The 17,314-nt window shown below is 35.0% G+C and overlaps 1 protein-coding gene and 1 pseudogene across 11 annotated transcripts in view; both read left to right on the top strand.

Moving 5' to 3' along the window:
* The window catches only part of HDAC9 (histone deacetylase 9), a 923,925-nt gene that overhangs the window by 621,657 nt on the left and 284,954 nt on the right, over positions 1–17,314 (top strand). For all 11 annotated transcript variants that reach the window (XM_032304495.1, XM_032304501.1, XM_032304493.1 and 8 more), the window contains one exon: positions 8,398–8,575. In XM_032304495.1, coding sequence (XP_032160386.1) covers positions 8,398–8,575 — 178 coding nt within the window. The remainder of the gene's footprint in view (positions 1–8,397; positions 8,576–17,314) is intronic.
* On the top strand, positions 14,548–16,892 carry LOC116568823 (annotated as a pseudogene).

Raw genomic sequence — 17,314 nt, 5'->3', positions numbered from 1 at the left:
GAATCTTTATTTCTTCCATATAAACTTACCTTTTCAATAAAACCATTGTATGTTGAATAATATTGGTGTTTTATATATGCCAACTTTTAAACTTTAAAAATTTACTTTAGATGTATTTATATACAGAAAAAATAATAAAACTTATAAAATGAACATAACATCTGGCCTAAAAATGTCATATAATGTACATCATATGGTATATGTCACATTATTATATACTATTATTGTACAGCAGTTACCTGTATCTCTCTCCTGTTTTATCCCTTCTATTCCTCTGAATTTGTTTTCTTTTTTCCCATGTGTTTCTTTATATTTTTACTACATTCATATACGTATTTAAACAGTATATGCTCTTCACTTGCACATTTTTTAACTTAAATGATTAACTTCATATACATGCTTTTGCTTGCTTTTTCAGTCACCAATTTCACTGTAGATTTATGGTTCATTTTCACTTTTACTAAATATTAGTGGATTGTTCATTGAAGTAGGTCTAACAGTTTATCCTCCTACAAGCAGTCTGAGTTTCTCTTGCTCTATATTTTCACTAATGCTTGGTATTGTCAGACTTCAAATTTTGAATCAATATGAGTGTAAAATGGTATCCCTTCTTGGTTTTAGTTTGCATTTTTTAACTTATCACTGAGGTGGTTTCTATTCATGTGTTTGTAGGCTTATGGAATGTTTCATTATCTGGGAATTGCATATTCATACCATTTGTCCATTTTTCTGCCCCCATTTATTTTTAGGAGTTATGTATATAATGCAGACATTAAAAATGCTTTATCCAATAAATATTTGCAAATATTTTACCCCCAATTTATCTTCTCTTCTGGGCTGAGCGGTCTGGACCCAGGCCCAGATCTAATTAGCACATAGCCGTGAGTTCTTAATGAACTTGTGTCAGAACCTAAAGTGATGCCTGCTTTGTGAGCTTGAGTCTGTTCAAAGCAATGCGTGGGATGAGGAGGGATCCTGGGCCCTACTCTTGCAGCCCCAGTCTTTAGGCCCCGGTGAAGGGACAGCAAGCTCCAGTTTTGGGGCCTAGTAGATTCTTAGGGTACATTCTAACTTGTTCAGTCTCTTCTCTTTTCAACAGTGGCTTGTATTTTACTGACTCATGTTACATAAAAGTATTTTAACTCCTTTTCTTCCCTGACTTAAGAATGATATTCTCCACACCTTTCAGTTGTTTTTTGCATGAATATGAGTTAGGTATCTAAATTCGTTGTTCCTATTATGGATCACCAGTTTTCCCAGCATCATGTGTTGACATTCCTTGTTTAACTGTTACTCTGTAGGTCATCTTTGTTATATATGGATTTTCCATATAGTCATGGGTCTCCTTTTGTACTCTGTTCTATTCTGCTAATCTGTTATACTCTATTCCATGATCTATAAATATCTATTGTGTTAAATGACTTAGCTTTTAGTATATATAATTCCTTGGTTTGGTCTATCTCCCCAACTTACTCTTTATGTTCAGAATTCATATTACTTTTATCTCCTAAACAAAATTTAGAATCAGCTGAAATATGCTAAAATTAATTTGGAAAGAATTGCTAATTTTATAGTAATTCTTTCTATCGTGGAGTGTAGTGTATCTTTTCCTCTCACTTTATATCTCTGACTACAGTGTGGTCAGTATACATGATCTGTGATAATTGCTTTTTTACAGTAAAATATATGTAACAAAAAAATGACCATTTAACAATTTTTAAGGGTATAGTTCAGTGACATTAAGTGTATTCACATTATTGCACACCCATCACTACCATTTCTCTCCAGAATTTTTTCATCTTTCCAAATTAGAACTCTACCCTTTATGTAACGGCTGTTTCCCCCTTTTCCCAGCCCCTGGCAACCACCATCCTGTCTTGATAAATTTAGTTACTCTAGGTATGTCATGTAAGTGGAATCACATAGTAGTAGTCTTTTGTGACTTGTTTATTTCACTTAGCCTAATGCCTTTAAGGTTCATCTGTGTTGTTGTACATGTCACAATGTTTTTAAGGCTGAATAATACTCCTTTATAAGTACTAATTTTTAAAAGCTTGTTGACATTTGCTTTATTATAGGGTAAGTTTTGTAATTATGTACATATGTCCTTGAAAGAATATATTTTATTTTTTACAAATTTAATATATTTCTAAGCTAGAGAACTGTGTTACTCAAGTCTGTAACCTACTTTGTTTTGTGGAAAGTTTGTTATGACCTCCTTCCATGATGTGAATTTTTCATTTTTTTCTTTATAGTCCTGCCAGTTTATGCTCCTGACATTTTGAGCCGATATTCCTAGGTTTTAAATTTGTTGTTGTTTTTAATTAAACTTTCATATTATTTTATACGTACCCTTAGATGTTCTCTAATATTTTGCTCATAAGGTCTGTTTTGTCTCTTTTTCAATGTGGCTGTGCAAGGTTTCTCCTCCTCCTCTCCCTCCCCTCCCCTTTTAAAGTATTTTTTATATGTCTTCATAGAACCTTTTAATGTAAACTTGCTCTTCCAAAGAATAAAGCCTTTCTGTCTTTTAAATTCACTTTTACTCTCTACGTTTTAACTGGTAAATTGAGTACCTTCACATCAACTATGTTCAATAATAGGCAGGGATTCGGGATTTGTTTCTGGCATCTCCTTGTGAATTATATTGTTCAGCTTTTTCAGTGCTTCCTTTTTTTCTCCATTATTTTTTCTCCAAATACTTTAGGTTGGTTTCTTCTTGGTTTTGCTTTGTTTTTTTTTTAAATCAATATGGTATATTTTCATAAATTTAAATTATTTCTTTTTTTAAATTTCATTTAAATTCCAGTTAGTTAACAGCAGTGTAATATTAGTTTCAGGTATACAATATAGTGATTCAACACTTCCATACAACTAGTGCTCATCACAACCGTGGCACTCCATAATCCCCATCATCTATTTTACCCATTCCCGCACCTACCTCCCTTCTGTTAACCATCAGTTTGTTCTCTCTAGTTAAGAGTCTGTTTCTTGGTTTGCTTTCCTCTCTTCTTCCCCCTTCACTCGTTTGTTTTGTTTCTTAAATTGCACATATGTGTGAAATCATATGGTGTTTGTCTTTCTCTGACTGATTTCACTTAGCATAATACTCTCCACCTCCATCCCTGCTGTTAAAATTGGCAAGATTTCATTTTTTATGGCTGAGTATTATTCCACTGTAGATTTTATACACACACACACACACACACACACACACACACAACTTCTTTATCCATTCATTAGTTGATGGACATGTGGGCTGTTTCCATGGTTTGGCTGTTGTAGGTAATAGTGCTGTAAACATTGGGGCACATGTATCCTTTTGATTCCTTTGAATTAGTATTTTTGCATTCTTTGGGTAAATATCTAGTAATGTGATTGCTGGATTGTAGGATAGTTCTAGTTTTAACTTTTTGAGAAACCTCTCAGTGGGAGGTTTTCCAGAGTGGATGCACTTGTTTTGCATTCCCACCAGCAGTGCAGGGGGGTTCCGCTTTCTCTTTTTCAAGATTTTTTGGTCTATTTTAAAGTTATGTGCATCATTTTTATTTATTTAGTAACTACTTTTAAATTACTAACATGTATGCTAATAAAAAGTCTTAAGTTAACCAGTACTTACACACCCATCCTGAATAATACAAAGGCTTTAGAAGATGTAAATTTCCACCAGCCCTTGGCATTTTATAAGATAAGCTCTAGGGATATCTACAATTCTAATTTTCTGAAAAGCGAGACTTCTGAAGTTCAAAATGTTGTGAATCAAGAAATTAAATTTGCTCATAATGCCAAAAAAGAAGGAACATATATTATTTAAAGAAATAACTTTGGAAATAGAATTTTAACTGTTTTTAATAATTATTTTCCCATGAACCTTTTTTTTTTTTTCTTCCAGGTCATATCTTTTATTAAAGTAATTCAGATAATTCTGATTATTTCTATGATTACTTCAAAGATTAAACAGTATAATTTTTAATTTTGTATTGGCTGTTGCTGAGGTTGCATAATGATATTGATCAGAGCACATAATTAGCAACCACCCACATGTCTGGAACCAAATGTAACCATCTGAAACAAAGTAAAAACACAGAAGTCATAAAATAGGTCCCTGAGCAATGGCAACAAGAAAGCAAAACCAAACCAAACACATGTAAAGAAAAATCACTGCTATTACAAAAGAATAGAACCTTCAACTTGCCTCTGCCTAGGGGCTTTATTACCTCTTAATCTCTGTTAACAATCCACCCCCAAATAAATATTTCACTCTAAGGGAGAACATTGTGCTTTTCATACAGAGAACTTCAAGACCTTTCCTATCTACTTTTAATCCCTGTCTCCCATGACTTAGAAAGGCCAAGACCGCAGTAACATTGACATCTTATTAGGCATAAGAGAATTTATAAAAGAATTTACAAAATAGGTACATAATAACTCCTCTGTGAAGGTGATTTACAGTTTTTATCAGTGGGAGGAGACAGATGATGTTCAGGCATAGTGGCCTTAGACTACATACTTCATATAACAAAAGGTTGAGTTACACATCTCAGTAACCTGAAAGAATTTCCCAGAATGACCATCTGGTAAAGTAAGCAATTGAAACCAAATCCCCAATTAAATCACCTGAAAAAAGAACAACTAATATATGCTTAAGGAACAGACTCAGTGAGGTACCTGGGTGGCTCGGTTGGGTATCTGCCTTCCGCTCTGCTCCTGATTCTAGGACTCTGGGATTGAGTTCCGCATTGGGTTCCTTGCTGAGTGGGGAGCCTGTTTCTCCCTCTGCCTGCCACCACTCCTGCTTGTGTGTGCGCGCTCTCTCTCTCTGGCAAATAAATAAAATCTTAAAAAAAAAAAAAAAAGAGGAAACAGACTCAATATAGTATATTTAAAAATTTTAATCAAAAATGCTTTCTTGGGGTGGCTGTGTGGCTCAGTGGGTTAAAGCCTCTGCCTTCGGCTCAGGTCATGGTCCCAGGGTCCTGGGATCAAGCCCCACATTGGGCTCTCCGCTCGGCGGGGAACTTGCTTCCTCCTCTCTCACTCTGCCTGCCTCTCCACCTACTTGTGATCTCTGTCAAATAAATAAAATCTAAAAAAAAAAAAATTACAAAAATGCTTTCTTGAAGTGAGAGAGTTATTATTCACTTAATGGGCATTTTTCATTCGGGCTCAATAGATGAAAGTTTAACTTGGGTATCCATCTAATTTTAATAACAACGGGTTTTGTACTCTTCAACATTTTATTTTTCTGACAACACAACAGAGAAATACATACTTTTATACTTAGAACTATGAAAAATAACCATGGACAAAATTACCTCTCATTAAAATTGTTAATAGAAATAAAAGCTTTAGTGAAACACTTCAGTCCATTCCAGCTATAATAGGAAAATACTACCTCAGTTTTCAGCATCAAGCAGGAAATTTTTTATTGCTGAGGAGCAATACCCATCTGAAATAAAAGTGGCTTACCATTTTGTGATACTTTGATGTCAGATATGCAGCATAATAAATTGTGTCTTGCTGGATAGTCAAGATTCCCCCATACATTAAAAGCCATACTTCATTTGTAAAAGTGTATAATGTAGTCGACTCTTTTGAAAGTGAAAGGACTTTTCTCTATTCTTTAGTCCTTTTTGAAGTAGAGGTTCAAAAATATTTGACCTATGTCTGCTCTTGGGTCTAAGTCTCGACTGTTTATTTTTAAAAACATTTACTATTTTTCTTAATTAAAGTTTTAATACGGGTGGTATGTAGAAAGTTTGGAAGCCTCATAAAAGTACAGAAGAAAAATAATCCTGAAATCATTCATTTCCTTCATTATCTCTTGGCTCCAACACTAAATAATTTCAGAGTATTGTCCTTTGGTAATTGTTTTGTCTTGTCTCTATTTTCTTATATTTTTCACTCGTCGTTCCTCGGTTTTACTGTGTTTTGATTGCTTATAACATGTATTCAGCTTGTCTTCCACAGCTCAAATTAAACATGACATTCTTAAATGAAAGTTGCCTCAACCTCTGTATCAGATATTTCTTTACATTTTTTCATGGCACTCTGCACTTATCTTACATAGCACTCATTATATTTATAATTGCATTATACTTAGAAATACTTAGTATCTGTATCCTAACTAGGTAATAAACATAAAAAAGGCTCAACATAATAATCAGAATGTACTCCTGGGGACAACATTTGTTATACAGTAGTTAGGATTTGGCTGGAACCTAGAAAAGGAATAGAAAACATAATGTTGAGAATGCAGGTACCCTCAGGTCAGAGAGCCCAAATGCCAGGCTGGGGAAGTTCTTTAAACCTTCGTTTCTTTCAGAGAATTTTGTGACAACTTCTTCCTTACAGAGGGCATTTGGAAGAGAATTCTTGCAGGAAGGAATACGATGGATTGTCTTAGAAATAGGGTGATCAATCAACGGACTTTGGCATTAGGTTAGATGAGGGTTAAAGAGATTACAGTAGGAAGAGACAGAAAGGATGGAGATTACATTCAGGTCTATTTTTTCCCATGCATTTTAGATCATATGCAGCAAAGCCCCTTTTCCCCACAGAAAATTCCCCAAGTCATAATTACAAATTTGCATTCCCTCTGAGTATCAACTCCATGAAAGAAGGGACTATGTCAACCTTACTATTTATTGTATCCTCAGGGTATTGAAGATGGAGACACTCAAGAAAACAAGAGAGTTAGACTCCTGTCAAAATATTAAACCTATTATAACTAGAACTAGATCCTGACCAACCCATCCTTATCAAAGCCAGTGCTCAAAGCCTGAGCATGTGACAAATGTCTTCCAATTGATTGATGGTTCAGTTAGAGCAAAACAGCAGTAACAACGTAGACCTATATGTTAACTATAACTTACTTTAAAATTAATTTTAAATAATTACTATTTTTTTTGAAAACTGAGTAGTCTTAGCCTATGGTCTATAACTATATATTTATAATCATAAGTTGCACATTTATATGCAGCATTAACTCATATACAGGGGAAGTTGTAATGATATAAAATGATGCAGTATGCATTGAATACAGTTGTGTTGCATGTAGATTTGTTAGCATTCTAAGTGGGTAATTTATACACTTAGGAGGTAACAAGCCTTGCATTATATAGAAATACAAGTGTCACATATAATGGCGTATGTTGGGTACAAGCAGTTGGGTTAGGTTAGTAACAGGAAGGATAAGGCAAATCCTCCCTAAGGAGGAGTGATGTGTGTATCAAGTCTTGAAAGAGAAAATGCTATCCAGGTAGATCAAAGCAGAAAGTCATGTAAAATTTTAAAATTAGAAGATATTACTCTTATACTTAAAAAAAACTTTATTAATCTTTTGGAATATCAGTTTCTTTATCTGTGGCATGTGGTAATCATCTTTTGGATCAATGTTCAGCTATTTTCAATGTTCAGAATATGGAAAAGTAAAGAAGCGTAAAAAGCAGCATGAAGGTTATGAATTCCATGATTTTAAAGAAGAGGGAAGATATTCTCTATGTAATATTGATAGGTAAATTAGCTGCCTCTCTGCGTTTTAGAAATTGTCTTTGTTCGAGATGGAGGAATAGGCTAAGTGAATCTTCAGGAACTTCCAAACTCTGGCTCTTTGATTTCGTAACTTAATTGCCTTTTTTTTTTTTTTTTTTTTTTTTTTAGAGACAGAGAAGCAGCCTAAGTGCATCTTCCAGGAACTTCCAAACCCTGGCTTTTGGATTTGATAACTTAAGCATGAAGAATGTTAACATTGTTAAATCACCGAGATTATATATTTAATGCTCTTTAAAGAAACTAAACATTTTTATAATATTGAGATTACATATATATTTATATATGTATAAAATATATATATTTTATAGTATTGAGATTATACCATAATATGAAAATTGAAAGGTATTAAAACATAGCCATTTAATTGGTAATTTTTAGGCTCCCTTAAATTTTATTAGCAATATTAGTAAATTCAAGATAGAATTTTCGGTATTGAGCCTTATTGGCAATTTGAAAGCAGCTAAATTGTTTTCCTACTTTGTGTTGCAAAAATTCTAGAGCGATATTCAAAACGTTGCTATCAAGATAGGAAATGAATCTAAGTCAATGTTCCTCTTGAGGTTAAAGGTCTGTTTCTTTCAATCAGTTCAAATTGACAGGCCTCCTGCCATCACCTCCTCCTCAGCCAGTCAGACAGCCCTGGCAGTCAGTGTGAAAACATCTGTTGAATGGATTTATTAACTAGATCTTGTTTTTTCTCTCTCTCTCTTTTTTTTCTTTTTCCTTCACACCGTTTATTATGTCTCTGACCTGATGAACTTAATTTGTTTACACGTCATTCTCAGTGTCTCCCTCAATGCTTGTCTCATGTTTCTTTCTACTGTGCTCTTTTCTTGGCAACAGCCCTTCCTGGAGCCCCAGCACACACGTGCGCTCTCAGTGCACCAAGCTCAGCTGGCTGTGGTTGGCATGGATGGATTAGAGAAACATCGTCTTTTCTCCAGGACACATTCCTCCCCTGCTGCCTCCATTTTACCTCATCCAGCAATGGACGGCCCCCTCCAGCCTGGCTCTGCAACTGGTAGGAATCCCTAAAGACTCTCCCTAATAGGCAGGCTAAATGCACCGTTCTTGTAGGATTAGGCGATTTAAATGCTCTGAATAATTCCAATAGCAAAACACTGTTTTAACCCAATGCAACCCAAATTTTATGAGGTTATATTGGCCACAAGACAAACAGCACATCTGATAAATCTTGGGCTTAGTATTAATAGCCTCATAAATTGTTATCATTCAAGGGCCTGGAAAACACATCAACAGGTGCATAGGTCCCTTTTGGAAACAAAATCCCTACAACATTCTTTAGCAATGTTCCTCCATCTCTTCCTCCGAGTTGTCGTGGCCACTAGGAAATTTATGATGTTCAGCTTCATTTGACTCTAAAGCGTGCCTATCCCCCAGTTTGTTTTTCATGTTGTTTTGTTTGTTTCATTGTTTTCTTCTGACCTGCCATACAAATGACTCCTGGGAGAGAGTGGTGCCAAGTCAAACCTTGTTTAATGCTACATGCATTAGTTCCATTTCTATTTATTATGGCACCTCTGGGTGGGCTATTTGACCAGCCTCTTCCTTTGCCTACAGCTGTGTTTGATATTTTAGAACCTGGCTACAGAGGAAAACAAACCAGATAATTCCAAGGCCAGAGGAAGGTCAAGTCTGGAACATATACAAAAAAGGGGTGCTATTCACTCTCCAAAGGAACTCTGCTGTAAATATCCATGTGGATAAATACTCCTTTCTGTCGTCACAAAACTGGGGTCCAGAAGATATCCATGCTCTCAAACTTGAGGCTGATCAAATGAAAGATACTGTATCCCTAAGGGGCCCATAACTTGGATACAGTAATGGGGAATATTCATGTGCACCTTCTCTCAAAGGCTCTCACAGGTTATCTGATTTATTTTTGAATCAATTTTCAGGATTCAGAGTTTGTTTTTGTGGCTTTAGAGACCTCATGCAACCCTTTGTGTTTGGAAAAGTTAAACCACTTTTTCTAAAATCACATTCCCAAGCCTTGATATCATCTTATTTAAAAATCAATGAACGGAATGGCCAAGCTATTTAACTTTGATGGACCTCTTTAATAAGTAGGCAAAGGAACTGCTTTTTATAAGGTGTTATACCACAAGCCAGCATTCCATCATAGGCGTTATAGGCTGGGTATATTTGCATATATTTCTTGCACCACATTACCCACTGCCTTGGATCCCTCTGTTTCTGAGAACATAGCAGACCTGCCCTGGTATCGCAGAAAACCCAGGACTACAACCCAGTGTCAGCAGAAGCTGCTTGGATCAGTCATGCCTGGTTCTCGCCTTCATTTTTAGAGAGTGTTTGCTCAAAACCAGATATATAATGTAGAGGAATACTTTTGGTAGCCATTCAGATCGGTAGCCTTCAAGAATTATATTCTTCTAAAGTTCTTTTCCCTGAAAGTATTTTTTATTTACCTATAACTTTCAGAGAACACAGAGCAGTAATCATCTTGTCATAATGACAGTTCCACTCACTCAAAATTATTTCCTTAATTTTTAAGTGAACTTTAATTATAAAGTTTCATGGTGCTGTTCCCATGTATTTTACTGTCTGCTATTGAAATCCTATTGATTGAGTTTCTTTTCTAAGTTAAGAGCAGTGACCCTTTCCTGACATGCTTTGGCCTTTCCTCTGCTTTTAGATGTTCCTTCAATATGAATAAAGCACGTTCCTTGAATATTAGAATGATACTACAAGTTGAGAAAAACAGGGTTGCCAGATGGACAGAGTTGTTAGGGCTTAGAAAAATCCAGGTGAAAGACTAGACTATAAACCTATTAACATAAGCATGACAAACAACCTAATCATTCAAACCAAATGCTGGGTCATTTCAGATCATTAGTTTCTTTCTTACAATGTCAGCATCCTAGTATTTATCAGAGTTTGTATTCCAAACACAAGTAGGAAAATGAACTTGAGATTATTTTCATGTTTAATGGACTTGATAGGGCACATTTCTTGCCTAGTGATTAAATAAACACTTAAAAAAAATGGGATTTTAGGCGCACTTGGGTGGTTCAGTTGATTAAGTGGTTTTCTGCTCTGGTCACGATCCTCAGGGTCATGAGATTGAGTCCCCTCTCAGGTACATGGAATCTGCTTAGGAGTCTCTCTCTCCCTCTCCCTCTGCCCCTTCCCCTACTCACATGCATATGTGTGATTGCTCTCTCTTTAAAAAAAAAAAAATGCACAGGATTTTAGTGTTTCTAATGATCTTGATTTCAAAGGTGAACTCATAAGTAGTATGTTTGAAAAGAAGTATCTTTACTTCTTTTTAGAAGTAGCATTAAATTCCTTTTTATCTGATTTTTTAATATCTATTTGTTGTAGATGCATTCAAAAAAATCAAAAGTGACATTCAAGTATGTTCCTTGGGAATATTTAGTTTTTCTTTGTTTTTTTTTTCAAAAGAAAGTTACACAGTCTCATGTAGTCAATAGCTGTTCCACTAAAAAGTAAGGAGTAGAAAACAAATAATTCGTAAAGGTGATTTGCTCACACGTGTCCTGTGAGAGCTGTACTTCTTGCTGTAACTTAAAAAATTATTTAATAGTTAACTCACATAATTTTCAAGGCATATCTTTTCAAACTTACACCTTCCATGTAGATTCTCAGCAGCCAGATAAAGCAGCCATACCACTCCCTTTTTGAAAAGAACCAATCAGTGTTCCCAGGGGAAGTTGTCTGAATTCAGTCAGTTGTTGAAAGATAAAGTGTTCAGTCTTAAAATGTTCAGTCTGTTTCCTCTGAGGACTTGAATGGACCAAGAAATGGACTAATATGTAGCGACTACCTGGTGGCCTTACAGAATGCCTGGTAAGGATATTTCTAGGATGGACAAGAAGAGCTTACGATCATGATGCTGCTAGTGTTAAGGAAGAATGTATTGTAGAGCCAGGTTGCCACATAATCATTTAAAGGGATTTTATGTTATATTGTAGTGAGTAATAATATTTTTAAAAAAATAATATTAAATTTAAGAGGTGGGTTTTCTGTTCTGTTTAAAGCCAAGAATTATTGTGTATATGAATTCTGGTAATTCAGGAAAGGACAGTGTATTTTGTCTTTTTACCATAGCCGTCTCTTCTGCTCAGCTGTTCCTAACAGAAATGAGGCTTGACCATGACTCACAACAGGTCGTTGATAGTATATGACATAGTTGTACCAAATGGGATTCACTGAAACAAAATTTTAATGGCAAATGAATTGATTGGTCTTATCTTTCCTATCACCCCGTACAATTTAAGATCTTCTGTCTTTCAGCCCTAGGCTGCTGTACAGAATCTGTGAGAAATTCTTTCTTTGTGATATTATCTTGTTAGTTAGTATCTAGTGTAAATAGGATTATATTACTCAAACTGAACCAGCATTGTGAAAGCCATTAAAAATAATTTAGTTAAAAGAATTTTTAAACTGGTGCTTAGTGGGTAAAACAGTGTGATGGAAAGTGAAATACATTTGAACATTTCAGTATGAGAATAGCAGCACTGGCCTACCTTCCTCCATCTCTCCCTCCCTCTCTTCCTTCCTTCCTTCCTATGAAAGATATTTTCTCTAGTCAGGCTCCAATTAATCCCTGTTTTTGTTTATATGTTATTTCCTTCAGGATACCTTGCTTGGTCAGCTAAATCCAAATTAAATCTATTCTGATCTCTCATAACAAACTGGATTTTTCCTCAAATGCTGTAATTATTTATTTCAGGCATTGTGTTCCAGTGGGCTCTCCATGAGGAAAGAGACTGTCTTTCTGTTTCTCTATTGCCAGTACTTAGGTACATGGCTAGCACATGGAAAATGCTTAGTGTATATATTTACTGTATAATAAACAAGTAAATCAACAAACAAATGAACAACTGAATGAAATGAGAGTGATTAGACATGAATTACCTAAAATTTTACAAAAAATATCATTAGTACATTAAGTGAAATTTTGGGGTAGCATATTTTTATTAACTAGAGAAAAAGGATATATGTTCATTGAAGGCAATTTGGTAAATCTAGAAAACTATATAGGAGAATCACCCATTATTCCATCACTGAGAGGTAACCATAAGTAAAATATGGATTTATCTTCAGTATGTTTTCCTCTTCCTATGTGACTGTCTCTAACAGAAGAAAAGTTATATGTGTGTTTGTATTCATATCTGTGTATGTGTGTATTTGTAAGTTTATGTGTAATTGTGTGTGTGTATGTGTGTGTACTTTAAGACCTCTCAGAGCAACTTCTCTGACCACCTATATCAGAATGGAGAGGTTAATTTCTTTTGGGAAAAATGCCTTAAGCTTATGAGTAAGGAAAATTTCTTTTGGGAAGATAATCAGTTTTGAAATTAACGTCTTCCAGTATACATGCTTGAAATTTCTCCTGAAAAACTCTTTGAAAAATTGCTCATCTAAATCTCACTGAAGATGGTAAAAGTAACTATTTTGTTTATTCAGATGATTAATTGAACTTGATCACATATATTATATATCATAACATATAGCATATGTATTTATAAGTAAATATATAATCTATACATATTTATATATATTTATATTTTTAATTTTTTGACTTTTTTATGTCTGACAGTGTCATCCTTGTTACTTTCACACATACTTGGACACAGAGTTATTGGGGCACATCTCTTTTTGTCTGAAAGGTCTAGAAATATGGACAAATGCTTAAGCATTTGGACAGTTTCAGTTTAGCTTTGACAGGAAGTCTGAATTCATACTGGTATGAAGTCCCTTTGTGGGCTGCCTGTTAATTCTTTTCTGTAGCCTTATAGTATGTTTTCTTTGTCTTGTTAATTGAACAAACAAATAATCTTTATGATGAACATTTGCAGTTACATGCTCATATACATGTCTCTTTCTAGTTACGGAAAAATTCTTTAATTATTCCTATCATTTAATTACTGTGAATGCCTCCTTGAGGGAAATCACAACTTTTTGTTCAGCTACATCTTCTCTGACTTCTGTATTTTCCTTTCCTTATGTACATCTCTAAGTTTATATTCAGTAGCAGTGATTTGGTTTCTTGAAATGTAAATTCCTGTTTTGTTGCCTGCAGTGTAGATTTTATAGGGCCAATGTCTTTTGACATTTGAGGATGTCAAAAAGCTTTCTAAAATTTTATTTTGGTTCCTATAGTAAATCATAGTCAGTGATCTAACTAGTAGGAATGATGTTCCCTTTACAGTTTCTGTAGCTTATTCTCATAGGACCTGGGTTTTGTTTGTATTTTTTTGTTTGTCTTTGCTCACTCATTCTTGAATATAGAGAAATCTTTCTAGGTATTTGCAGGCAAGTATAGTGAATCTGTTTGATTTGACTTTTTTCCAATTATATGCTGGTTGAATCTCCTCTTTGGCTATGCTGTTGAATGGCAATACTAATTCAGTTCCTAGGTTTCAACAGACTAGCTCATATAGTATTAGTTGGAAAGCCTAAGGTGGGATTTCTTCCATCAATTTCCTTTTTAGCTGTCTGATACTCTTGATAGGATGATTTACATAAAAATTATAAGTCTTAGAAATGCTTTTTATCTACTCAGAGACATAGTTTAGCAAATTTTAAACAATCATTTTTGGATATTTTTTATTTTTTGCTGGACAAATCAAGTTTCTCAATTAATAATTAAACAGGTAATTTCATTTACATGTGCCTGTTGAAAGATATTATAACAAGTATTATAGATATTAGAATATAAAGAGTACAGTAGATATAGAACAAAAAAGCAAGGGGTGCCTGAGTGGCTCAGTTGTTGAGCATCTGCCTTTGGCTCAAGTCATTGTCCCAGGGTCCTGGGATTGAGCCCTGCATTGGACTCTCTGGTCAGTGGGAGGCCTGCTTCTCCCTCTCCCTGTCCCCTGGCTTCTCTTTCCTCTCTCACTGTCTCTCTCTCTCTCTCTCTGTAAAAAAAAAAAATAATAATAATAAATAAATAAGTAAATAAAATCTTCAAAAAAGAAAAGAAAAAAGAACAAAAAGGCAAGACTAGAATTATGAATAAAAAGTATAATAGCTAACTGTAGGTATGAAGTGGATAGACTAGAATTATGAATAAAAAGTATAATAGACTTTTGGATAGACTTATGGATAGACTAGAATTATGGATAGACTAGAATTATGAATAAAAAGTGTAATAGCTAACTGTAGGTATGAAGTGGAGGTTATTAGAGATGACCCTTGGTTCAAGATAGCATTTAATATCCATTTTAGTAATTCCACCCATTTCAGGTCTTTTTAAAGTTTTTGAAAAAATATTTTTAAGAGGTTGACCTCCTAGCCCCGTACATTTTTTTTTCTTTTTTACTATATGGAGTTTTTAAGAAACATGTCATGTAACTATATTTATACATGCCTCATCTTGCCTATTAGATCATGAATTAAGTGTAATAAAATGAAATTGTTGGCACCCAGGATTTGAGTGGCTGAAGCAAGATGGATCAGAGTCAGAGTGGTGCTCATGGCCCTGGAGCTGGCAAGAAACGTGACAAGGACAAAAAAAAAAACAAGAAATCCAAACCTCCTGTACCAACTAAAGTGGGAGAAAGAAGAAGAAAACAAAGGGACCAGATGTTGCCAGCAAGCTGGCACTGGTGACACCTCATACTCAGTGCCTGTTAAAATTGTTGAAGTTAGAATTAAAGACTACCTTCTCATGGAGGAAGAATTCATTAGAAACCAGGAAAAAATGAAGCCTTTAGAAGAAAAGTAAGAGGAGGAAAGATCAGATGGGTGATCTGAGAGGGACCCTCACATTGCTAGGAACCTTGGAAGAGATCACTGGTGACCGTAATGCCATCATGTCTATATCTGTGGGCTCAGAGCACTATGTTAGCATTCTTTGCTTTGTAAAAGACAACATCTGCTGGAACCAGGCTGCTCAGTCCTACTCATCCACTGGCTACATGCCATCATTGGAATGCTCATGTTTGACAGGGATCCTTTGGTCACAGTGATGAAGGTAGAAAAGAGCCCTCAGGAAACCTATGCTGATATTGGGGGGTTGGTCAACCAAATCCAGGAAATTCAGGAAACTGGAGCTTCCTCTCTACTCATCCTGAATATTGATGAAGAAATGGGTATAAATACGCCAAAGGAGGTCATTATATGATCTATCTGGCACAGGTAAAACCTTATTAGCCAAAGCAGTAGCAAACCAAACCTTAGCCCCTTTCTTGAAAGTGGTTGGCTCTGAACTTACTCAGAAGTACCTAGGTGATGCCTAGGTACTCATTTGGGAATTGTTTTGCGTTGCTGAAGAACATGTACCATCCATCTGTTTATTGATAAAATTGGTGCAATTGGAACAAAAAGGTATGACTAAAATGCCAGTGGTAAGAAAGGAATTCAATGAACAGTTTTGGACTGTTGAATCAGTTGGATGGATTTGACTCAAGGGGTGACATGAAAGTTATCATGGCCACAAACCAAATAGGAAGTTTGGATCCAGCACTTATTAGACCAGGCTGCATTGACAGAAAGATTGAGTTCTTCCTCCCCAAAGAAAACACTACAAAGCACATCTTTGAGGTCCACACAAGCAGGATAATGCTAGCTGATAATGTAACTGTGGACGACTTGATCATGCCTAAAGATGACCTGTCTGGTGCCAACATCAAGGCAATCTGTATAGAAGCTGGTCTGATGGCCATGAGAGAACATAGAAAGAAAGTAACAAATAAAGACTTAAAAAAAACATAAGGAAAATATTCCTTATAAAAAATACAAGGAAGCACACTTGAGAAGCTCTGTCTCTAGTAGACCACTCCTATGTTCCTTTTTGAGTGTGATATGCAGGATGCCCACTGGGCTGCCTTCATCTGTTGGTCATATGAAAAGCCCTCTCCAATAAAAAGAGTGCTCTTTCTCAAAAAAAAAAAAAAAAAAAATTTTCTGGCACTTAGATCATAATGAACATCCAGTGACTATTTATTGCATTTACATCTTTCAGGAAAGATATCATGCTATCTATATGTATCCTGTTAAATTTCTGTCCTTTGGCCCTATAAGATATTAAATAAATGTTGTTGAGCAGATACCTTGAGAAGGTGTAAAACCTCAGGCAATTGCCAGAAAAAAAATACAAAGTTGAATGTTAAGAATTAGGAATCAGGATTAGGTGTTTTAGGATTAAAGATTCTAGACTCAGCTTAACTCATAGACCGAAATAGACCCAACCTAACAGTGTAATGTGACACTGGGTATAAACCTTTGAACAGGAATGGTTTCTGTGGATAAATAATGACTTAACTACAAATAATGATTAAGAAAAGGAAAAAATAGATAGTAGGTGCTTCAAAAACTTATCTCATTTAATAAAACTGAATGCCAGAGAAAGTAGAGTCTAAGCATATCTAGAAAATGTAGTAAAATCTTTTTTGATGGAAAATAAACTTCTAGGCTTTAAAATACAGTAAAGACTTTATGATAAGACTCCTGTGTATATTTTCCCAAATCTTTATTTAACTCTTGTTAAAATTTATCAAGAGAGAGAGATTGATCCATTGGCTTATGTTGCAAACGGTAACCGGTAGGGCAGAAAGAGTCAAAGAAAAGTAGAATTCCATATGAATCCCAATGAAAAGGGCAGGCTTATTTCTCACACTGAAAATCTTTGTTTCTGAATAAAAGAAAAAGGAAAGGAATGGAGATGAAGGATGAGGTTAAAGTCTTACCTTGCACTCTACCTGGTAACACCTCATTGTTACATCATTAAGATGAGTAAGTGGAT

Source organism: Mustela erminea, chromosome 11, assembly GCF_009829155.1.
Source record: "Mustela erminea isolate mMusErm1 chromosome 11, mMusErm1.Pri, whole genome shotgun sequence".
Taxonomy (NCBI): Eukaryota; Metazoa; Chordata; class Mammalia; order Carnivora; family Mustelidae; genus Mustela; species Mustela erminea.
This window is presented reverse-complemented; position numbering and strand designations above follow the sequence as displayed.